Raw genomic sequence first — 23,375 nt, 5'->3', positions numbered from 1 at the left:
GGGAAAATAAGTAGACTCTACCGTGTCACTTTCAATAAGTATATGAAATGGGAGTTTCTGTGAAAATTCATAACTGTGAAATGTCACGAAACATGTTTAACATGTAACATATATTTTAGAAGTGAGAATGATACTCCAGTAATTCGAGCCAATAATGATAATTCCCAAGCGAAACATAGAACTAATTAATTAATAAAATTCAGCAGGCCATTCCTTTTGAAGGTATTAGTCTGAGAAGTATATGTACTCACGAGGTCCTCACGACTAGTTATAAAAACAGTTAAAAGTTTTATTTGTTCTTACCTCGTGTTCAAGCAACTTACCATTCGACACGTAAAATAAACGTATACTGGAAGATTACCATTTATCGTTTACAGTTTGTGTTTAAAAAAGACACGAAGAACAAATAAAACACATTCCTACCACAGAAGGTGAAACTAATATACATTCCGCATAGTATGATTTATCTCGTAAATGCCCTTTCCTTTGTATGGGGCCCGGCATGGCCCAGCGCGTTAAGGCGTGCGACTCGTAATCTGAGGGTCGCGGGTTCGCATCCCCGTCGCGCCAAACATGCTCGCCTTTTCAGCCGTGGGGGCGTTATAATGTTACGGTCAATCCCACTATTCGTTGGTAAAAGAGTAGCCCAAGAGTTGGCGGTGGGTGGTGATGACTAGCTGCCTTCCCTCTAGTCTTACACTGCTAAACTAGAGACGGCGAGCACAGATAGCCTTCGAGTAGCTTTGTGCGAAATTCAAAAACAAACAAACAAACCCTTCTATGGTAATTAATACTGCCAAAGTAAATTCATAAAAATGATATCGTCTTACACTGAATGTCTATTAAACCAATAAAACGAAATATTAAAGCAGCTGCCTATCAAACCTGAGGGAACTGAATTAACTATATTTACATCGTAATAACTTTTGACTGTGCTCCACTGTAAAAGACATTTAAAATTATCTAACTCAGATTTTATGCAAATACTCGCTATTCTAACAACTGTTTAAACCATATTTTATACCGAAGGACTTAATCACAATTCTTCAAATGAACATCAAAACAGTCTATCAAATCGGCTTATGTTTTATTACGAACGACTCAATTAACATTGTTCACGTGAACAGCGATATACTTTGTCAACTCTTTTAGAATTATGTTTTGCAGTAGATAACTCAGTAATCTCCAAATCTTTTAAATCTTTACTTCATTACGAAAGAACTCAATTCACATCCTCCAAATGAGCTCCAGTAAAGTGAGTTAAATATTTCATAACTATGTTATTATCAAACTTCAGTTAATTTATTCAAAACTTGGTCAGATGAATTACTGGTTAAACAACCCAGTTTTTGTATTACATTCTTAGTTTATAACGCAGATAGAATTTTTACAAAGTTATTGCATATCAATAAAGAAAACGATATTGGAAATTCATGTATAATTATTAAGTAAAAGTTTTATTAAATAATATTTTGAATTAATGATTTATAGAAGCAACACTTACCCTGCTTTCAGACGCCTCATGTGTTCTCGTCTTCGATGCCGTTGTGCTCTTCGTCTGAGAGCACAAATTATGGCAAATGCAAGTAGTGGAAAGCAGATAACACACGATACTATGGGTATCACGATAGGACGAGCATCTAAAGAAACTGATAAAAACAACAAAAAGAGGAGTGTCTAAGAATTACAAGTGATTGGTAATTTCTTTCTGATTAACTGTCTAAAGCAAATCAATCTGTTCATTCGATGTTAGAATAACTTGTACACTCAGTGCAGGTTTTCTTGTTAACGCACAAATCTGAGTTGTTTCACAGAAACAAGGCATTTCGAGTTTTCTAATTTTTCAACTGGTGTTGATCTTAGAAGTGTTATGAAATAAAAGTAATTATACAAATACATATAATATTTATTACCACAAAATGAAAAGTAAAACCACGAGAAATAAAGTTAACTGTAAATTATATTTACAAATATTGTCCTACTGTCAAAATGTAGAAAAGTTATTTGTAATTTCGCGCAAAGCTACATGAGAGCTATCTGCGCTAGCCGTCCATAATTTAGCAGCGTTAGACTAGAGAGAAGGCAGCTAGTCATCACCACCCGCCGCTAACTTTTGGGCTACTCTTTTGCGAACGAATAATGAGATTGACCGTCACATTATAACGCCCTCACGGCTGAAAGGGTGAGCATGTTTGGTGTGACGGAGCATTTGAACCCGAGACCCTCGGATTAGGAGTCGAACGCCTTAACTCACCTGGCCATGCTGGGCCAGTAAAAAAGTATTTCCATAAATAACCTCTAATCAAGTTATATCCGACCCGTAAAGGTATAGTATATATAAAGCTTTTGAATAACAATTTCCACAATAGACTTGATAATTATGATTAAAGATACAATGGCTATAAGCTTGAATTTTTAGTTGGTTACATATGAGATTTATTATTCATTATAAAAATGATTTATTTTACAAACTATTGCCTCGTTTTCTGTTAAAGTGAATAATTGTTTACGATTTTTATACAGTTATAAGCCATAACTAACAAATAAAAAATAATGCTCATTGCTTATACGCAAGAAGGGATGTGAAACTGAATATTTAAATATTATGTTATGGTAGGTGTTGAAACAGTCAATATAAAGTCACAAAATATTGGAAATTTTATTGGTGAGTGAAATTAAAACTATAACCTGAAAACTACTTTAATTATTTTGTAATTGCTAAAAACGTAAAATTATTAACCTTTATTTTCGGGATGAACAGTATGTGTAAAAACTTAATGTCATTATTCTAATGATTTAAGAAAAAGTTTGTGTGTGTAGAAATTGACACAAATTGATTTAAAACATTTAAAAATATTGTTCGTAAATACTAGTTTAAGAGATAATTCGTGATACATAAATTATGGATTTTTTACAAATACATGAGATAGGTAGCAATGAGATGAGATACACCAAAACAAATACGAGCCTGAAAATTGAGCTCCTATAAAATAATCGATTTTTGATTTATCTCGTCATGAGGGCCTAAGTTGGAAATTAAAGACCGCAATGTTTTCCTGCAGTACATAATGGTTTGAATATTCAAAAAGTGCATTTCTTAAAAGGTTATCCGCTCTTTTTGTTTTCAACTGTGTTTCCAAGTTATGAAATGGTTAGAAGGAAGCTCAGAATTTGTTTCATATATAAACTATCACTATTTAAACGCATTCCTAACTGAAGTTTGAAGTAAAAGTTTGGTAAAACGGAAAAAAAAATTCAAGGGTTGTAGTGTCTATATTTAATAGTTGTGCTATTATTCAGCTTAAATGGATATTATTACATAAAATAGAGGCCCAGCATGGCCAGGTTGTGAGGGCACTCGACTAATAATCTGAGGGTCGCGAGTTCAAATCACCGTCGCACCACACATGCTCGCCCTTTCAGCCGTGGGAGCATTATAATGTAACGGTCAATCCAACTATTCGTTGGTAAAAGAGTAGCCTAAGAGTTGGCGGTGGGTGGCAATGACTAGCTGCTTTTCCTCTAGTCTTACACTGCTAAATTAGGGATGGCTAGTGCAGATAGTCTTCGTGTAGCTTTGTGCGAAATTCAAAAACAAATAATACATAAATAGATGACATTATATTCAATTTTTTCTTAAAAGGACAAGCAAATGTTTCCATTGTGTTCAATCACTTTATTTAGTAACCAATCGTAATAAAAATAACTCTAACATTAAAATAACTATTCGCAAACCACTTCAACAAAAGTATTTGTTTAATATATACCTTCATTAGTAGCTTTGCATTTCTTCAGTGACCAAGGAGCTCAGTCGAGCTCATTTTATCAACCAAAACAGCGGTAATTCAGTCGACCGAGAAATACGGTTCAAACCTATTCATCAAATAACGTTATAGTTATATCTGAAGCAGAGAAATGGAGAAATGTAATGCAATTTCCTTCACGAGACGAAATTGTAACCATTCAATGAGCAGTTGAGTCACTCTTAGTAATATTTGTCGATAAGCTTTGTATTCATTCACTGAGCAGACAAACTTAAAATATTCCGTATAGGGTTTATAATAACTAAATGTGTAGAGGAACTCAGCCTCACTGTTATTTATCGAAAATCCTTTACATTCACTCATTGAGTACAAATACCTAAATCAACTTATTTTACCAAATAGATTTATTACCACTCAATGAGTTGAGGTGCTCAACTTTGCTTTTGTTTATCAAGGAGCTTTGTGCTCACTCACAAAGCAAATTTTGTTTATTCAAAGGGTAGAGAAACTTATTATAATTAATTTATTTCAATAAGTAAAACCATAATAACTGTAGGAATAGGAAACCTCCAATCGAATAGTAGAGTAGAAATTCAACGACAACTGAACTTATTTAGCAAACTAGTTATAGTTGTCTGCAGAGAAATATGGCCCGGCATGGCCAGGTGGGTTAAAACGTTCGACTCGTAATCTGAGGGTCGCGGGTTCAAATCCCCGTCACACCAAATTTGCTCACCCTTTCGGCCGGGGATCGTTATAATGTGACGGTCAGTCCACTATTCGTTGGTAAAAGAGTAGCCCAACAGTTGGCGGTGGGTGGTGATGATTAACTGCCTTTCATCTAGTCTTACACTGCAAAATTAGGAATGGCCTGCGCAGATAGCCCTCGTTCAGCTTTGCGCGAAATTCAAAATAAACAAAACAAACAAACAGAGAAATATCTACCACTTTTACTGATTTCACTAAATAAAGCAACAGATTTATTTTAAAAATTGATTAAGAAATATGTAGTAAAAGCGAAGTGTATTACAATTTTAACAAGTTTACTTGCTATATTTTCAGTACCTCAATGATTCAACGAAATATTTGAAGGCTTACAACGATAAAGGGAAGATTTCGGTACCAGAAGTGGGTACAATACAGATAATCCACTTCATACTTTGTGCTTAACAACAAAGCAAATACACAAGTTACCTTAAATAACGTAAATTTTGGACTTGTCTAACTACTTGTACACAAATCTAAAGTAAAGCTTAAATGTTTATTTATGTCCGTATAAACATTTTCTTCTTAAAATGTTTTAGCCAAATCATCTGTAATTTCAGGCTTTGTCCGAAAATAAGAAAATATAATTATTATTTTTTGAATTAGGAACCAAATATAGGAAAAAAATAGTTTTTTGGATGTATTTGAATTTCGCGCAAAGCTACACGAGAGCTATCTGCACTAGCCATCCCTAATTTTGCAGTGTAAGACTAGAGGGAAGGCAGTTAGTCATCACCACCCACCGCCAACTCTTGGGCTACTCATTTACCAACGAAGAGTAAGATTGACTGTCGCATTATAACGACCCCAGGGCTGAAAGGGCGAGCATGTTTGGTGTGATGGGCCTGGATATATTTATTTGACTGTAACAAAACTGTGCACAATTTTTGCAATATCTAAATAAAAGAGCTGTTAGTTCCAAACACTGTGTTTCCACCTATTAATTTTACATATTCATTATTATTTTAAAAGATAAACTTCTAATTCAAGAACAAATTGCTGTTTTCACAGTTTTAAAAAATATTATTCACATGAAATTTAATTTTCAGATTTTTATGGTACGCTTATTCATTTAGTTATGGATATATTTGGCAAGATAAAACTGAAACCAGCCAACCTGAAATTTCTAGTTAAAATGACTCATCTGTAAAACTAGCACCTGAAATTAATTTAGTTATATAATAGGTTTTTTATGCTATATCATCATTATAAAAGCAAAATGATAAGAATTACTTATCAGGATGAATGAACTACACGTAACCGGATCACAGAATTAAAATTGACTGTTCAGCTGCAGGTTTTTAAACTGATTGTCTCATCTGTGTGTTTTTTTTTAAATGATTAGCTCAACTGTAGGCTTTTAAATTGATTGGCTTACCTGTGGGTTTAGGAAAAGAGAGGTTGAACTTTGTCACATCTTTGTGGAAGTCTGTGACATCAGATACAGTAGTAGCTGTGAAAGACATTGTTGTATTCACGATGGAGTCGGTGGACATTATTTGTACACATAACACGTATATATACAAGAATCACGTATTCTTACAACACTAGATTATCTGTAAATTCACTTTTAATTTAGAAATTTCGAACCACATCATCGATAGGCCCTCAGGTGACGACTTATTAAACTAAACGCACTCATCAGCATCTCCAAGTGGTCTTAGTCCTGAACATTGACCAAAAAATGTAATTCTGGAGTTTTGTTTAACCGCTTCTCGTAAGCAAAAGGAAGTAAGTTCACACTTCGAGATTTAAAGCGAAATCAGTTATGTAGCATCATAAGCCAGGTTTCTCTAATTAAACAGTCACTCAAGGTTGAGTCTTGTGGTTGATTTCATTCGGGGAAGATGTGTTTCACGAGTGTTTTACAAATCGGATTTAATGCCTTTGGTTGTTAAACACGTTGTTTACTATGTTCCTGTTCGGCAAGTGAAAAGGCTTAGAAAAGACATAGTTGGCTTTCAATAGTAGTTACATCTAGAAACCTCACAGTAGCGCAACCTGTGAATCATTGAGGATCTTATACTTTCTGGGATGATTTGATCGAGAACAATAATCTCGTGCTAATTGAAACTGCACAGAAACTATCTATTGTTACTGGTGACGCCCACGTGTAAGTCTTGTTTTCAGAAGTCGGTCTCCACAGACTATAACAGATTCCTATTCATTTTCCAGAAGATCGAATGACGCTATGAAAAATATATGTTATAAAAGAAAGTAAAAGAGCAAAAATACACAAAACATTCACAAAGCTTCGCTACTGATAAATATTTAACAATTAATTAACAAGACTTATATTTGTGATTATTATTAAATGTACTAACTTATATTTCTCAAGAATTTTGTGAAATCGACATTAAGGCATCAACAAGAAGAAAAATTGAAATGGCTGTGAGAAAAGAAAGGACTTTCAAAATTATAAACAAAATAATCTTAAGAATTTCCTAGTGATCAGGAGATTAGATGTTTCATTGCAAGTAGAACGCTTTGTGGCTTAGATTATAAAGCGATTCTTAAAGGTTTTTTTTCTAGAAACAGCTTTTGAATTTCGTCGGAACACAAGTACAAGTTATCATAAGCTTGAATTATCGTTGGCTATATTATCTTCACGGTGTTATAGTTTTACTCTGCGAAACTTTTAAACAAACCTGTTTTTTTTTCTTTTTTGGAAAATTAATTTGACACCCACATATTTAGTAAAGATTTGGTAAGGATGTTTTTTTTCTCTATTCACTTATATCTAATATAAACAAATCTAATTGATTCATCACTTTTTTGTTTGGAGAAAATAGGTTTGTGTTTAGTTTTTCGTCACCACAAGAGTGCAGTGTGAATGCACATTGTGATTTGACGTTCAGGTTCGTAAAGACGGTGCTTTGACTTATTTTTAACAACTCGAAACTCGGAAACGAAACTAACTGTAGAACTTGACCAGACCTGCCTTCTATTCACAGATTTATTCGCATTCCTTGTCATTCTTTGACTATGAAGTATTTAGACATTTAATTCCACCAATAATAAAGAGCCTTCATATTCCAAAACTATCTTGCTAGGCTAATCTTGTAAATACTGGATTTTCAGGTGGATAATGAAGATACTCAGGATAAATTATTTTAATAAAGAGAAAGGACTGTAATAGACAAATATGTTAAATTACAATGCGCCTCATAACAAACAGATATCAGATACAGATTAACAATTATATGTAGGTAGATAAACACAAACGATTAATTACAATGTGGGATTGTAAAATGTATCCTAGGTTTTGGTTTGTTTGTTTTGAATTTGGCACAAACTACAGAAGGCTATCTCCGCTAGCTGTCCCTAATTTACCAATGTAAGACTAGAGGGAAGGCAGCTAGTCATCACCACCCACCGCCAACTCTTGGGCTACTCTTTTACCAACGAATAGTGAAATTGACTGTCACATTATAACGCCCCCACGGCTGAAAGGGCGAGCATATTTGGTGCGACCGGGATTCGAACCCGCGACCATTGGATTAGGACTCGAACGCCTTAACCCTCCTGGCCATGCCGGTCCCCTAGATTTTGGAGGTGACTGTGGCAGTAGGACTCACATTACGTTGGGGATACACCGTCTATCAATCTCAATTTTCAATTCGTTAGTCTCACATAAGAAGATTAAAAACTAGGAGAGCGAGATGTGGGTGCTCAAACCCACAACTTCCCACATCTATATCAAGTTAAAATAACAATAAAAAACAATTAACATAAAAAGATGAAAAAAACTAAAATGATGTACTACCATTTGGGGTAAGATAACACCTTTTGAAGTTAGTATTCTTACTTACCCCCAAATGGTAGCACCTTATTTTAATTTTTTTATTTATTTTATATAATTCAACACAATTAATCACAAGTTGAGATTTGCTGTTTTTAACGTAGTCCTTCCTCGTCATTTTGTATATCCATTTGGCTTCATTTGGATGTAATTATTTAATTTCACTTACGTATATTTATATATGTATACGTACAATTCAAAATGATGAGCGGTATTCATCTAAACTTTAAAGTCACCTTTATACTTAGGCGTATTTGTGGTTTATATAATCAGTTAGTTTTTAACGAATAACCTTTTAAACCGATTATGATAAGACGTGTCGTATGGCTGCAGATATAAAATACAGTTGTGTTTTGTTTAACTAATTAGGAAAATTTGAGTTTCATGAATAATTATCAGAAATACGTTTCACAAAACTAGAATAGAAATTTTGTTTTTTTTTAATTTCTCACAGAGCTACTTAATGGTTATTTACGCTAGCCATTCCTAATTTAGCAGTGTAAGACTAGAGGAAAGGCAGCTAGTCATCACCACCTGCCGCCAACTCTTGGGCTACTCTTTTACCAACGAACAGTGGGATTGACTGTTCTATTATAACGCCCCCACGACGGAAAGGGCGAGCATGTTTGGTGCGACCGGGAGTCGAACGCCTTAACCCACTTGGCCATGCCGGGCCGGACTAGAAATAAGCTGTGATGTAGATAACCAAAACGTCTTAAAAATTACATTTGTTGCGTTCTGCGTTATCGCTAGCTCGTTCTGCTGGCATCAGATGTGGAAATTTCCCTCTACCAGCTAGCTAAGCGGTAAACCTGGGATGTATCACGTTAAAAATTGAGTTTCGATACCGACAGTGAGTACCGCACAGAATCCCCCCTAGCTCTGCTCTTAACAACAAACGCACAAAACCATATATTAGACGGTTGATCTTGTTTGTTAGTGTATCTTATAGTAATATTTTATCCAATAGTAATAAGCAACGATTTTCTAAGTTTTAGTTCCTCTTAAAAATAACCTAGAGGAGAAAATGCTTCATTTATAATCACGCCAAGAGAATGTGGACACGAACTTCCTTTTTCTATTGTCTGGTTCATTCATTTGTTAGGCTACAGTCAATACATCAGTCTTCAATGTCAAATAAGATTAAAACTGGAACGTAATTAGCAGTACTTTATTATTTTGTAGGCTATTCAACAACACTAAATCTGGGTGGTAAACATTTCTAGTTTCCTTGCCCTAATTAGGATGAAAACTTATCTTTTTCGTGACGCCAATTTGAATTGAAAAATCATTATATTACACGAGACTTCAAAACTTGATGTTAATTAGCATTCAGTTATCTATATTAATTATAAAGTGCTATAATCAGCTATTCTACCCTTTCTTTTCCTCACGTGACCCGGCATGGCCAGGTGGTTAAGGCACTCAACTCGTAATCTGAGGGTCACGGGTTCGAATCCCCCTCACACCAAACATGCTCGTCCTTTTAGCCGTGGAGGCGTTATAATGTGAAGGTCAATACCTCTATTCTTTAGTAAAAGAGTACCCCAAGAGTTGGCAGTGGATGGTGATAACTAGCTGCCTTCCCTTTAGTCTTACACTGCTAAATTAGAGACGGCTAGCGCAGATAGTCCTCGTGTAGCTTTGCGCGAAATTCAAGACAAACAATTTCTACATGTTTCTGCACGCACGTGTTTTAATACTGTAGTTAATAGCATACAATATTTTTGAACTCGCACATTTCCAGCTAGAACAAGAATAGAAAAAAGGCTTTGTTGTTGTAGATTCTCTCGTTAAAGAGGTACTGATGTAATCCACGAATAATGTATATACAGAGGATTGAGTATATTATATTAAAAATATTTTGAGTATACAAATCAGTAAGTGATGTAACAATCAAACCAACATGACGTCGTTGTGGAACGGCATGTACCGATAATACATTTTGTCATTGTTTGATGTTTGGTAGGTAGTGTGATGCTATCAAAATGTGATCGCTTGTTGGATAGACATGTAACAACTTTTTGCGATGTAAACATTTTGTACAATGAGATCATACGTGAATGTATATTCCTTGTAATTAATAATGGCTTTCGGAAACAAAGAAATATGGATCAACTTAGGTTAACAGAACCATCTGGAAAGAGACCTGCGACTAGTCATAATCCAACTGTAGTAAGTAAAGTGACAAGTGAGAACTCACGAACACAAAGACCTGTGGAAAAAATTCTGTCTACCTGCTCAAGATAACAATGCACCACGTAATCTACCAAACGATGGTTTGGGTAGTGTTTCACCAACATAACACTTTCAGTTGTAGAATGAAACGTAATCGTGCTAATCCATACCAAGACACACCGGCAGCGTCACTTAAAATATCATATGGATTTTTGTGCTATTGGACTGTGGAGCCTGATAAACCATTGAACTTATACGGAAGATTGCTTCTGGAAAGCCTGTAGGGAAGATCAGTCTGCTTTTCACATGACATCCACACTAAATAACCTTTCGCAAAGGAAATTATACTGAAGAACTATAGCTGTCAGATAGAATATAACCGTACTTCATGATATGAGCTATAATAACGTTTCAGTTTGACGTTTATGTTTGGTTGACTTTGACGAAATTTAAATAGCTAGATTTAGTTTGAAATAGTACGAAAACATTTTTGTACATTAAATGTAATTAACTCTAAACGTATTGTTTCTGTTTATGGGATCATTACGCTTTTCTTTAAAAACTACATTATCTAAATGTGAGTAATAATATACAGAAATGTCTTTATAAGATGCATTTGTTTTTATCATATTTTATTCCACTTCAGGAAAGAAACCTAAAGGTAGAAATAAAAGATATTTATGTTATGACTTTTTTATGCTGTTAAATTTATGAATCATTCCATCACACACATTCTGAAAGTGATAACACTAGACCTTCAGGCGTTGGGGAAAAACACCTGGTTCATCAGAAATACTGGAAACACATGAAGAACAAGCAATGTATGAATTTCCATACTGAATTAATAATTGAAAGTGAGAGAAAAGAAATGTAAAATTAAAATGAAATTATAGTCTTTTTACATTGACGATAAATGTATTATAATCCATCATTTATCTATCTCTCAATATATACGTATTAAGTGAAAAATTGACTAATAATGAATAGGGCAATACATTCGTTTTAAAATGACCAATAATAAAATAGGGCACTAAAACCTTGTACATTAATTTAGTAAAAATAAAAAAAATCAGCCGTGGGGGCTTTATAATGTGATGTTCAATCCCATTAATATCCGTTTTAAAATGACCAACAGTAGAATAGGGGACTAAAACCTTGTACACTAATTTAGTAAAAATAAAAAATCAGCCGTGGGGGCTTTATAATGTGATGTTCAATCCCATTAATATCCGTTTTAAAATGACCAACAGTAGAATAGGGGACTAAAACCTTGTACATTAATTTAGTAAAAATAAAAAAACAGCCGTGGGGGCTTTATAATTTGATGTTCAATCCCATTATTCGTTGATAAAAGAGTAACCCAAGAGTTGGCGATGGCTGGTGATGACTAGCTGACTTCCCTCTTACACTGTCTTACACTGCTAAATTAGGGATGGCTAGCGCAGATAGCCCTTGTGTAGCTTTGCGCGAAATTCAAAAAAACAAACAAAACAATTTATTCCAAACTTTTCATTAATCAAGGCCGTTACAACAGCATGCCATTTTAATGCACTTCAAGACATATTTTTAGTTGCTAGTAGATTATATAAAGGACTTAAACAATCAAATTAAGGGTAAGTGTCATTAAAACTCTTCATTGTTTCGTTGTTTTAAGTAATACTAAAATTAACCAAAAACCCTTATGTAATTTATAACGTAAATACTGAGTGGCCATTACATTAGCTCATACGTGTCTACAATGACAAAATGACAAAAATTCGTATATAAATTTGCAGTCAAAACTGACTGCGCTTTTCGAGTAATTCATTAAAATTATACAGCTTTATATACATATAAACTGAGAGGTCTTACATAAAAGCAGAGATAATTCTATTAAGCGAGAAGGCAAATAGCAAATGCTGAAAATACAAAGCTTGAAATTCAATTCAATTTTTTATTAATAAGATTACTTGTTGCATTATATTATCCTACAAATTGCATGTTTTAAGTAATATTAAGATTAATTTTTTCTCAATATCTAAGTTTATTCTTACTTTATTTTGAGCCGTTAAAATGGCCTCAGTAAACAGTTTTCTTTACATTTCATAGCTTAGAATTAAGATATTTTATTCTCTTTAATGCGAAAAATTACGATAAAAGTACATAACAGTAGAATTTAATGCAAGGAAGAAGCATTATTGTTTTTAAAACAGTTTTTCTTCAGTTTTTTTTGTTATAAAAATAATAATTAGAGTGAATTCTGTTTTCCAACTACATGTCACAGAAAACAAGTACATTTCATGGAGTTGCTGATGAAAATGCTAGACTATTACTTTTTTGTGCATTAGAATGATAGTTTCACCAAAAACTGAAACCTGTCTTATTGCGTGTCGTAACTTAAAACCAGTGTGTGTATTTTCTTATAGCAAAGCCACATCAGGCTATCTGATGCACCCATCGAGGGGAATCGAACCCTTGATTTTAGCGTTGTAAATCCATAGACTTACCGCTGTACTTGCGGAAGGGTCTTAGAACCAGTTGTATATAAATTTCTTGAACGTATGATTATAAATTGGAAAGATCTGTAAACATATTCCTCGTAGAAATAACTGTTTGGAATTAAGCACAAAGCAACAAAATGGGCTGTGTTCTCTCCCCCACTGATATCGAAACCCAAATTCTAGCATTGTGAGTCTGCAGACTGTGCCACTGGGGGGCAATTAATTTGTAAACAAGCACACAAAAGAAAACTCTGCAATAACTTTGTAAGTAATCTCTATGTGTTTCTGACAGAACTTTAACAGCGAAATATTTGACAAATGTCATACTGAGACATGGAGTTTTTTACGGCTCAAATCCTTGTCATAACAGCTTTTCATGACGAAGTCAAATATTTATGTGAAGAATAATTTCTATAACATTTTACAACTTCCATAAAAAAGTATTACACAAATCAAATAAAAGAAAACGAACACTTTAAAATAGGCAACAATGTGAAAGGTAATTTTAAACGTCTGGCGGGAAGAATAATAACCATTTAAAAATACTTTTTTACCAGTATATTTAGAGTAAATAAACACAGTACATGCAATAAAGCAAATATCTCACACACACACAGACACTCCTTTTATCCATTCACTTATGAGTTATGAAGTTCATCATATATTAATTTAGTTTGTGCGTTTATTTTCACACTCAAAACTACACAATGGGCTATATGTGATACTTCTACCTTGGATTTACTGTAAACTTACTACCGAATTACTGATGAATTCATCGTGTCTTAAACGTGTTTATTCTGTAAATATATTTTGTTCGTTTGACCTTAAGCCCTTATGGTGGCGGGTGCTACTTCCCTACAAGTCAATGGTTCAAAATTAAGGATACCTGTACCTGAACTACAGAGGTGTCTGAGTCTATTATTTTGGTACAAACATATTGGCGATAAAATGGCTGGATTCACATCTACGTGACACACACTTACTTGTTTCAACCACTTAAACACCAGAGACTCCAACTTTAAGTTCACCTGTGAACACGAGAAAACAAACCAAATAGCATTTCTCAATCTCAAGATCACAAGAACCGATACACAATTCAAAACAGAAATCCACAGAAAAATCACCCATACTGGACTATGCATTCCCTGGGACGCAGCACATGAAAAAAAACAAAAACTCAACACATTAAGAAACCAAATAAACACAGCCATAAAACTATACTCACCCAATATAATAAATAACAAAATCAACCAAATAAAGCAACACTTCATCAACATCAACGAATTTCCTTCAAAAACCGTTGAAAGAAATTATACACACACACTTAATCCAACAACACCGTCAACAACAAACAAACAATAATAAATTCAATGAAACAACTAACTACGAAATCTTACACTGTTGTATATCATATATTCCCAACATTATCGACAAGATAACCAACATTTGGAAAACTTAGAATAAAACACAACATTCCAGTAAACACTAAATTCATTCAAAAACCAGGTACAAAACTAAACTCTATACTACGTAAAAACTACATTGACAAACACAACACCAATATTATTTATACAATGTAATGCAACAAGTGCCACGACTTCTACATCGGAGAAACAAGCAGAAAAGTGAAAACCACGTTCAAATAGCACACACACAGACACCTTCGAATGTTTTTGAACACTGTAAATCAAATAAACATAACACAACATACTAAGTAGGGAAACAAACACAAACACGCAAAATCAAAGCCCTATTTATACAAGACCTGAAACCAAAAGTAAACAAATATCAAAAAACATCTTTATTCCTATATTAATTAATAACCTAACATCTGCCTGCAACGCTCCCTATAATCTCGTACCTATTCACATTCTTGTCTCTAAGACTTGTGACCAGCAACGGTCAGTTGCAAACTCTCTTTGTTAACCTGAATTAGGCCCAAGAAGGTCGAAATATTGTTCTGTACTTTACTTTTATTAAAGTTTTAATACACTTACCAGCCGTCTTTAGAGTATATTTTCACTTCAATGGATTTCTCGTCATCAAGGAGTAAGAAAAGGCTACCAAAAAAGGACCCCTGAGGTGATTTAGAAACAGTTATTGAAAATTAGTTTTCGCCTTCATAATAGTCACACACTTGAAACAAAAACTCAATGAAGCTTACTTTGTCTAGGTCAACATGTAATACTAATTAAATATCTAATTAGAAGTTAGAAATAAATATCTAACTTCCATTGCTATTTTTAATACAATTTTCTTTCTTAATTTGTGGGGCAAGTCATAGCCACAATTAGTTTTATGCGTCAGGATTATAGTTTGATTTTGTTAAATGGAACAAATATGGTAATAAAGTGAAAAAACAACATTTCCTATGGAATAATTACCTATAGTTTGAATGTTGAACAGATCATGTATTCAATACATTAGAACAATGCCATCTTTAGAGACTTACAGCCATTTAGACGTTTTAAATATTTTGAAATATTGCTACGAAATGAAAATAAATAGAGCAATTAAAACAATGTTAATATTCTCAGTAAACTGAAAGTTTGCTAAGAAAGCACTTCCTTGCACGTGACTTAAAGATCTTGTGAGATCAAAAGATAATTTTACAAATATAATCTTAAACCCGAAATCTCAATAAGTTTAACTTGAATTCATTATCAAAAAATTAAAATACTTGAAGAAGTCATGAAAGACTACTTTTCTTCTGAAAACAGCACTCCAGCTAAAGCACATTTCTAAAAAATAAACAGAAGTACAAAAGTAGATGAATAGAAGAATATAAAACCTGAGGCACTCTAACTAATACATAGCATGAATAAGAAATAACACAGTCCTTATTTGCTTTATCGTGCATTTTATATTAGTAACGAAGCGGTTTCAGTGCCATCATAAGTGGGGATACAATATTTATGTTTATGGATTCACGATCCATTTCTCCAAACTTTTGAATTCAAAATGCTAGAGATATAATATGGTTTTATTCTTTGGATACATTATTTATTATTGAAAGCTTAATAACCAAAAATTCTAAGGATAACACACATTACTTATTTTTCTCAAAATGAACTTAAAAGAATAACATAAATAACCCATAAAAAAAGAAAACAGAATTCATTACTTTATTTAAGCCTGTCTTACTCAGCACAATATTTTCAGCTGTTACTCCATATGTTTAGTAATTATTTCAAAGTGTATATGATCTATATATAATTGTGTTAGTTCAGAGCTTGGACGGGAAATATATTATAAATAAATAAAAATATCGATGAGCCTTGACCTTTAGTTGATGGAGCTTTCATTGGATACGTATATGTCCAATTAGACTGAAAGACAGTGTTTTCGTTTTACTGTTTTTACAAAGAGTTGGCTGTTCTTAAGCACAGAGCTACACAATTAATTGTTCATGCCCTGCCTACCACGCGCATAGAAGCCCCAGTTTTAGGTCTGCAAAATTACCGTTGAGCCATTGGATGCATTACAAGTATGTGCTATTACCGAGTTAATAAAAAATTCACTCCCACAGATAATTCCCGACCACTTGACATTGAAATACTTCATGAATAAACTTATGACTCAAGAGATATATCATGATATCCTCCAAAGATGTAAACTCAAAAGACGCAAAAATATTTCGAAGAAAGACGCCTTCTTGACGAAAGTACAAAAGTGAACAGCAACGCGCGTAAGGCAACAAAGAACTCCGAAGTCGCATCTCATCAATTTAGCGCAACGTCGTGATCTGTAAATGAGAAGACTATAACTACGAACACGAGCTCTTAGAACTAAAAGGAAATCATTGTGATAAACTTGTGGTGTTGTAAGTACAACAATAAACTAATATCTAAAGTTGGTGAGGACTCAGAAGATTCAATATTAATACATGTCTTTCGAATGTGATGTTAAGTTAAAAAAAAAACCTGTAGAAATTCTATCAAGGTTGGCCTTGCTGTCTTTAATTTAAACTTGTTATAAGGGAATGTGCTAAGGCTTGTGAGGCAGCTAAGGCAAAAACATTGCGCTTTGGGTCAAAAGCATGAAACTTGGTATACGTACATAATGATTCGTACTAAACACATTTGGATATGAAATTTACTACATAGCGACCCCTGTTGGTCGTAATGGTACAATTGCGCTTTGGACTTCACTACTACAAAATCAGGCGCTTTAATTAAATATATTACCTTTTTTGTATTAATTAACCTTTTAGAAAAAAATATTAGTGCAAGATTAGGCGCTTTAATTAGAGATATTACCTTTTTTGTATTAATTAACCTTTTCGAAAAACAATATTAGTACAAGATCAGGCGCTTTAATTAGAGATATTACCTCTTTGTATTAATTAATCTTTTCGAAAAAAATATTAGTGTAGGATGATTTTATAACAGTCTTCAGACGAGGATATACGTGTATGCAATCAGATGCAATAGGAGCTCACCATGATACTAGGGACAAAACTGTCCCCTTTAGACAGGGCATATTGGAAACGAGTATGTGTAGAATTAATGGGTTTGATTTGTTTTGAATTTCGTGCAAAGATACACGAGAGCTATCTGCGCTAGGCTTCCATACATCAGCAGTGTATGACTAGAGGGAAGGCAGCCAGTCATCACCACCCACCGCCAACTTTTAGGTTACTCTTTTACCAACCAATAGTGAGATTGAGCGTCACATTATAACGACCCCACGGCTGTTTGTTTTTCTTTTTACTAAATTCGTGTACAAGGGCCTAGAGGGAATGTTGTAGGTAGCAGTATCACTTGATGAAGGCTCGGTATGGCCAGGTGGTTAAGGCACTCTACTCGTAATCCGAGGGTAGAGGGTTCGAATTCCCGTCACACCAAACATGCTCGCCCTCTCAGCTGTGGGGTTGTTATAATGTGACGCTCAATCTCGCTATTCGTTGGTAAAAGAGTAGCCCAAGAGTTGGCAGTGGGTGGTGATGACTAGCTGCCTTCCCTCTAGTCTTACACTGGTAAATTAGGGACGGCTAGCGAAGGTAGCCCTCGTGTAGCTTTGCGCGAAATGCAAAAACAAAACAAACAAACATCAACTGATGATGGCTGCTGCTTAAGGGTTAATATAGTTGAATGTTTTAGCAAAACTTACTGCTGATCACCTAGGGGAGTTGAAACAATTCAAGTTTATCGTTTTACATCTTAGTAAATTCTTTTTTCCGGTAAAGACTATTGATCAAGTTGTACAGGTTGATTCATGTAAGAAAGTAGACTTGTTTTTAAAATGATGCTACCCTTTCTCAAGTGCTTGTTACATCTTTACAGTGATGTGCTGCAGGAAAGAGGAAACGTTTATTCATTATATTTTAACTTCCTTTATTATTTTCCACATTATTCACATTCGCTTAACAAAAAGATAATCCAGGTAAAAGTGCTCGCAGGAGTTGAGGCTCTTAAAAATTAATCGAAATAGTTTGTTTTTGCAAGACTCGCTCGTTTACTGTTTAACACTTGTTTGTTAATGTTTAGATAAGACCTTTTTTTTGGATAATCAGCTATTTTTGTCCATAAATACCAAACAACAAGCACACCGAGTGAGCTAAATTATAGATTGATGGCCTTGATATCGACCCTAGGATTATAAAACATTTAGTTAAACATATTTATATTCAAAATCATCATAGATTTAATTAGCTCATGCTAGATCAATGGCAAGTGAGAGTTTATCAAAGAGATAGCTAATTAGGAAAGTAGTTAATAATCTGTTCACACTATATAATGTAACAAGTTCCGTTTTTTAAGGCAAATTATCAGAGTGACTCGTAAGCTTGTATAATTTTCTAGATAGGCTATTAATGAGTAATACAATACGTTAGAAACAATATACTTACTTAAAATAACGAAAGACATACGTAGCTTCTCACTGCTAAGAATTGCAATACACTATTTAGCATCATGAATCCCTGTTAATAGAGAATATTACTGACGTCAACCAATGTAAGTATACACACATATACTAATGATATCAAGTTAATACGGGCTTACCCCATTAAAATATAAATTTACTGAAATAAAGATAGCGAGCTCATTTTATATTAGCCACAAGAGAAATATATAACAGTTGAAGCTACGACATATTTAACATAGATTTTCAAAATGATTTTTTTTCTCTCTCTCTATATATATATATATATATATATATATATATATATATTGCATGGCTTCTTCACGGAGGTTTCTCATTAAATGTGTCTATTTGAGACTAAATCTTCTTAAATTCATACATATGCAGACTCTGTCCTTTTCAATTTTTAATGTATTTTTTGTCCTTTTATGAGAATAAATGTTTGACAACTAACATTATTCTATGGATATTTTTGCATAGTCTTTTCACTCATTCACATTTAAAACAATAATGCTGAAAATATATATATATATATAATTTTAGGGTTTATGGACGGCAAAATTAATTATATTACTGTCGGTCTTTATATACTAGAAACATATACTGGGAAAGCACGACTAATTATCTGTTGTACGTTCTTACTACAGCTTCATGTTATAAGAAAATGAAATAGAAGAGTCTTCGCTCTTTCTTGATTCTAAATTTAAGACTGGTATATGTGTTTGTGTTCCTTCAAAAGATTAAATTCAGGAGTTTTTCAAGAATCTTGCTATTCAATTGGTAACGTAGTTGAACAGTTTTTTTCGTATACTTAATTTTTTTAAATTTCATTCAAACCTGTATGCTATGTATACAGAGACAGAAACCCTTTCAAATGTAAAAAAAAAGAAGTTATATCAAAAAAAAAGATTCTCGAATTTCACTAAGAATAGGAGATCTAAAGAATTTAAAAACGTTAAGCTAGTAAGAATTTATGACACAAACAAGATCACATGGTTCCCGTCGCTGGGTAAAAAAATGTGGAAATACAATTTCAAAAAGAACGTTATTTTATTTGGCGAACTCCAGGCAAGTAGCATTCAAATATGCCTCCCCTAGTACAGCGGTAAGTCTAGAGATTTACAATGCTAAAATAAGGGGTTCGATTCCCCTCGGTGGGCTCAGCAGATAGCCCGATGTGACTTTGCTATAAGAAAACACACACACACACGCATTCAAATATATAACTCACTGAAGTATCAGAGGTTTAAATTTTATCATTACAATGAAATCATTTGTCAACTATTTTAAAAAAATCATTAAAAACTTTAAATTTCTTTAGCTTAACATTTCCATCCATTCTAGGTTGTAGTTACGGTGCTGAGTTGATGCAGGTTGACCAAGGGCTATTTATACTTTTCAGCATTATTGTTTTAAATGTGAATGAGTGAAAAGACTATGCAAAAATATCCATAGAATAATGTTAGTTGTCAAACATTTATTTTCATAAAAGGACAAAAAATACATGACAAATTGAAAAGGACAGAGTCTGTATATGTATGCATTTAAGAAGATTTAGTCTCAAATAGACACATTTAATGAGAAACCTGCTTGAAGAAGCCATGCAATATGTCGTCACTTCATTAGCTATATTCAGTAGTGGCTTTATTTTGTATTTTTTACCTGAGTAGGTAGTTTGATCTGATAGGTTTGGTTTTGGCTTTGTATTGTATTTCGCACAAAGCTACTCGAAGGCTATCTTCGCTAGCCGTCCCTAATTTAGCAGTGTAACACGAGAGGGAAGACAGCTAGTCATCATCACCCACCACCAACTATTGGGCTAATCATTTATCAACGAATAGTGGAATTGACCGTCCAATTATAACGCCCTCACTGCTGAAAGGGCGAGCATGTTTGGTGTGACGGGGATTCGAATCCTTGACTATCAGATTACAAGCTCTGATAGGAAGATAATAATGATTATCGTAGTCTCAGTTGCAAGTGCAAGGTTAGAAGATATGTGTGACGTGGATGGAGTGAATATGGGATTCCTCTTGAAATTAAAGTAGTCAAGAAGACAGGATGCTCCAAAACATAAGAATACAATCAGAAGTGCGCAAGAGAACCGAGAAACAAAAGGGAAAGTAATATTAAAATGTATTTTTTTCTAACTATAACGAATTTCACTTTCTTAGATCGTTCAGTGGGTGATAGTCTTAAATATGATTTGTCACAGTTTGACCAATGAATGTCATAAGAAATAGTCGAATAATAAGTTGCTTCCACTAAGTGTTCTAGACGTTATGAACAAGTTGAAAGTCATCTGATGAACAAGTTGAAAGTCATCTGCTGAAACTCTTCATGTACACCAAACATCCTTCTTAAAGGACCCTGCATGGTCAGGTGGTTAAGGCACTCGATTCGTAATCCTTTCAGTCGCGGGTTCGATTCCCCGTCACACCAAACATGCTCGTGGAGGCATTATAATGTGACAGTCAACCTTATTATTCGTTGGTAAAAGAGAAGTCCAAGAGTTGGCGGTGGGTGGTGATGACTAGCTACCTTCCTTCTAGTCTTACACTGTTAAATTGGGGGCGGCTAGCGCAGATAGCCTTCGTGTAACGTTGCGAGAAATTTAAAACCCTTTTAAAGTTTTATGTTGCCATACGGTATTAATACCTTAGCGTGAGGAAATTTTTCTCAATATAAATGGAGGTAGTAATTAAAAATCTAATGACACTCGAAAATTTCATCACATTGAAACTCATAAGTTGAATGAATTAAACCTATAGGTTCCTCTGATCGTAAACACAAAATAATTAAAATTGAGTTTGGCGATTGGATTTACTTGCATTTTACCCACTAAGGGGACTAGAAATTTATAAAGGATTATTTAAAAAATTTGTAGGATTTACTCCACTGATTTCCCCTTGTGGCACAGCAACTTGTCTGTGGACTTACAAAGCCAGAAACCGGGTTGTTGTGTTTTTTACATGTGGCGGGCAGAGTACAGATAGCCCATTGGGTAGCGTTGTGCGTAATTTCAAACAAACAAGCTTCTAATTTATTTTTCTAATGTATCCAAGAGACAAGTTGTTTAAGATAATAAAAATAAGTACAAATTCGAATCTATCATTCAGTTGACTATTTTTCACTGAATTATACAGGTTTTGGTGAATTCCAACCCTTATCAGTACCTTGGATAAAGGCAAATACTATTTTTACTTGTCTTTTATAAGTGGTAATGAGCGGCGTTTGGAAGCAAGAGATAAAACCTGAAATTTATGACAAGTTTTATGAACAAAATGATTTAGCGATTTTTCTTCTCTTCAAACTTACCCTCAAACGATGACCATTTCTCTACAATCGACTCTATTTTATGAATAAAAGGTTTTAGTTACTTATTTTAAAATTGTCATATTTTCCCATTTTTGTTTTGCGTAATGAGATGGTCATAAATGTGAAGAATAGGAAATTAATATTAATAATTATGACAGTTAATTAATTAGTTTTATAATTAGTGAATAATAAGTAATAATCAATAACTAATAACAAATTATTATTAAAAAATCAATAACTAATAACAAATTATTATTAAATAATCAATAACTAATAACTAATATTATTAACTAATAATCAATAACTAATAACAAATTATTATTAAATAATCAATAACTAACAAATTATTATTAACTAATAATCAATAACTAATAAAAATATTATTAACTAAAATCAATAACTAATAACAAATTATTATTAACTAATAATCAATAACTAATAAAAATATTATTAACTAATAATCAATAACTAATAACAAATTATTATTAAATAATTAATAACTAATTATTATTAACTAATAATCAATAACTAATAAAATATTATTAACTAATAATCAATAACTAATAAAATATTATTAACTAATAATCAATAACTAATAACAAATTATTAGTAAATAATAAACCCCCCGTTAGTACAGCGGTATGTCTCCGGATTTGCAACGCTAAAATCAGCGGTTCGATTCCCCCGCTGGGCTGCGCAGATAGCCCGATGTGGCTTTGCTATTAGAAAAAAACACAAAACACCGTTAACTAATAATAATAAATTATTGTTAACTAATAAACAACAACTACTAACTTACTCTACATGTATAAATGTGAATATTCCTAGTTATACGTTCGGAAAATGTTTCAAAGAAAATATCGAATTCATGAACAGATGAAAACTTCAAGACTGATGATTATATAAAAACTCTGAGTGAATATTACACTGAATCAATGAGGTGCAGGTTCGAATCCCTCTCCACAGTGAATATTACACTGAATCAATGAGGTGCAGGTTCGAATCCCTCTCCACAGTGAATATTACACTGAATCAATGAGGTGCAGGTTCGAATCCCTCATATTTTTGTTTTCAATACTCAAGGAACTTTGAAACTTCACTAGACTATGATCTATCTTTAACATTAGCGTACAGTTTATCAAAAATGAGGGGGTAAGTACTCCATCTTCAGTACATAGTGTGCTCTTATTTCGTAATTCATAT

General features: G+C 33.4%; 1 protein-coding gene across 3 annotated transcripts in view; it reads right to left on the bottom strand.

Annotated features, from left to right (window-relative positions):
• LOC143251962 (uncharacterized) overlaps window positions 1-23,375 on the bottom strand; it is a 71,851-nt gene that overhangs the window by 5,681 nt on the left and 42,795 nt on the right. The window contains exons 1-4 of one of the 3 annotated variants that reach the window (XM_076503372.1): window positions 18,841-18,932; window positions 14,987-15,066; window positions 5,908-6,718; window positions 1,505-1,649 (exon numbers count right to left, since the gene is read on the bottom strand). In XM_076503372.1, the coding sequence (XP_076359487.1) occupies window positions 1,505-1,649; window positions 5,908-6,025 (263 nt within the window). In that variant the 5' untranslated portion in view covers window positions 6,026-6,718; window positions 14,987-15,066; window positions 18,841-18,932. Of the gene's footprint in view, window positions 1-1,504; window positions 1,650-5,907; window positions 6,719-14,986; window positions 15,067-18,840; window positions 18,933-23,375 lie in introns of those variants that run through there. The other 2 variants (XM_076503370.1, XM_076503371.1) reach the window with 2 other exon arrangements.

The sequence above is a fragment of the Tachypleus tridentatus genome, chromosome 6 (genome assembly GCF_004210375.1).
Source record: "Tachypleus tridentatus isolate NWPU-2018 chromosome 6, ASM421037v1, whole genome shotgun sequence".
Lineage (NCBI taxonomy): Eukaryota > Metazoa > Arthropoda > Merostomata > Xiphosura > Limulidae > Tachypleus > Tachypleus tridentatus.
The sequence above is the reverse complement of the archived record's forward strand: the minus strand, read 5'-3'. Positions and strand labels throughout refer to the sequence as shown.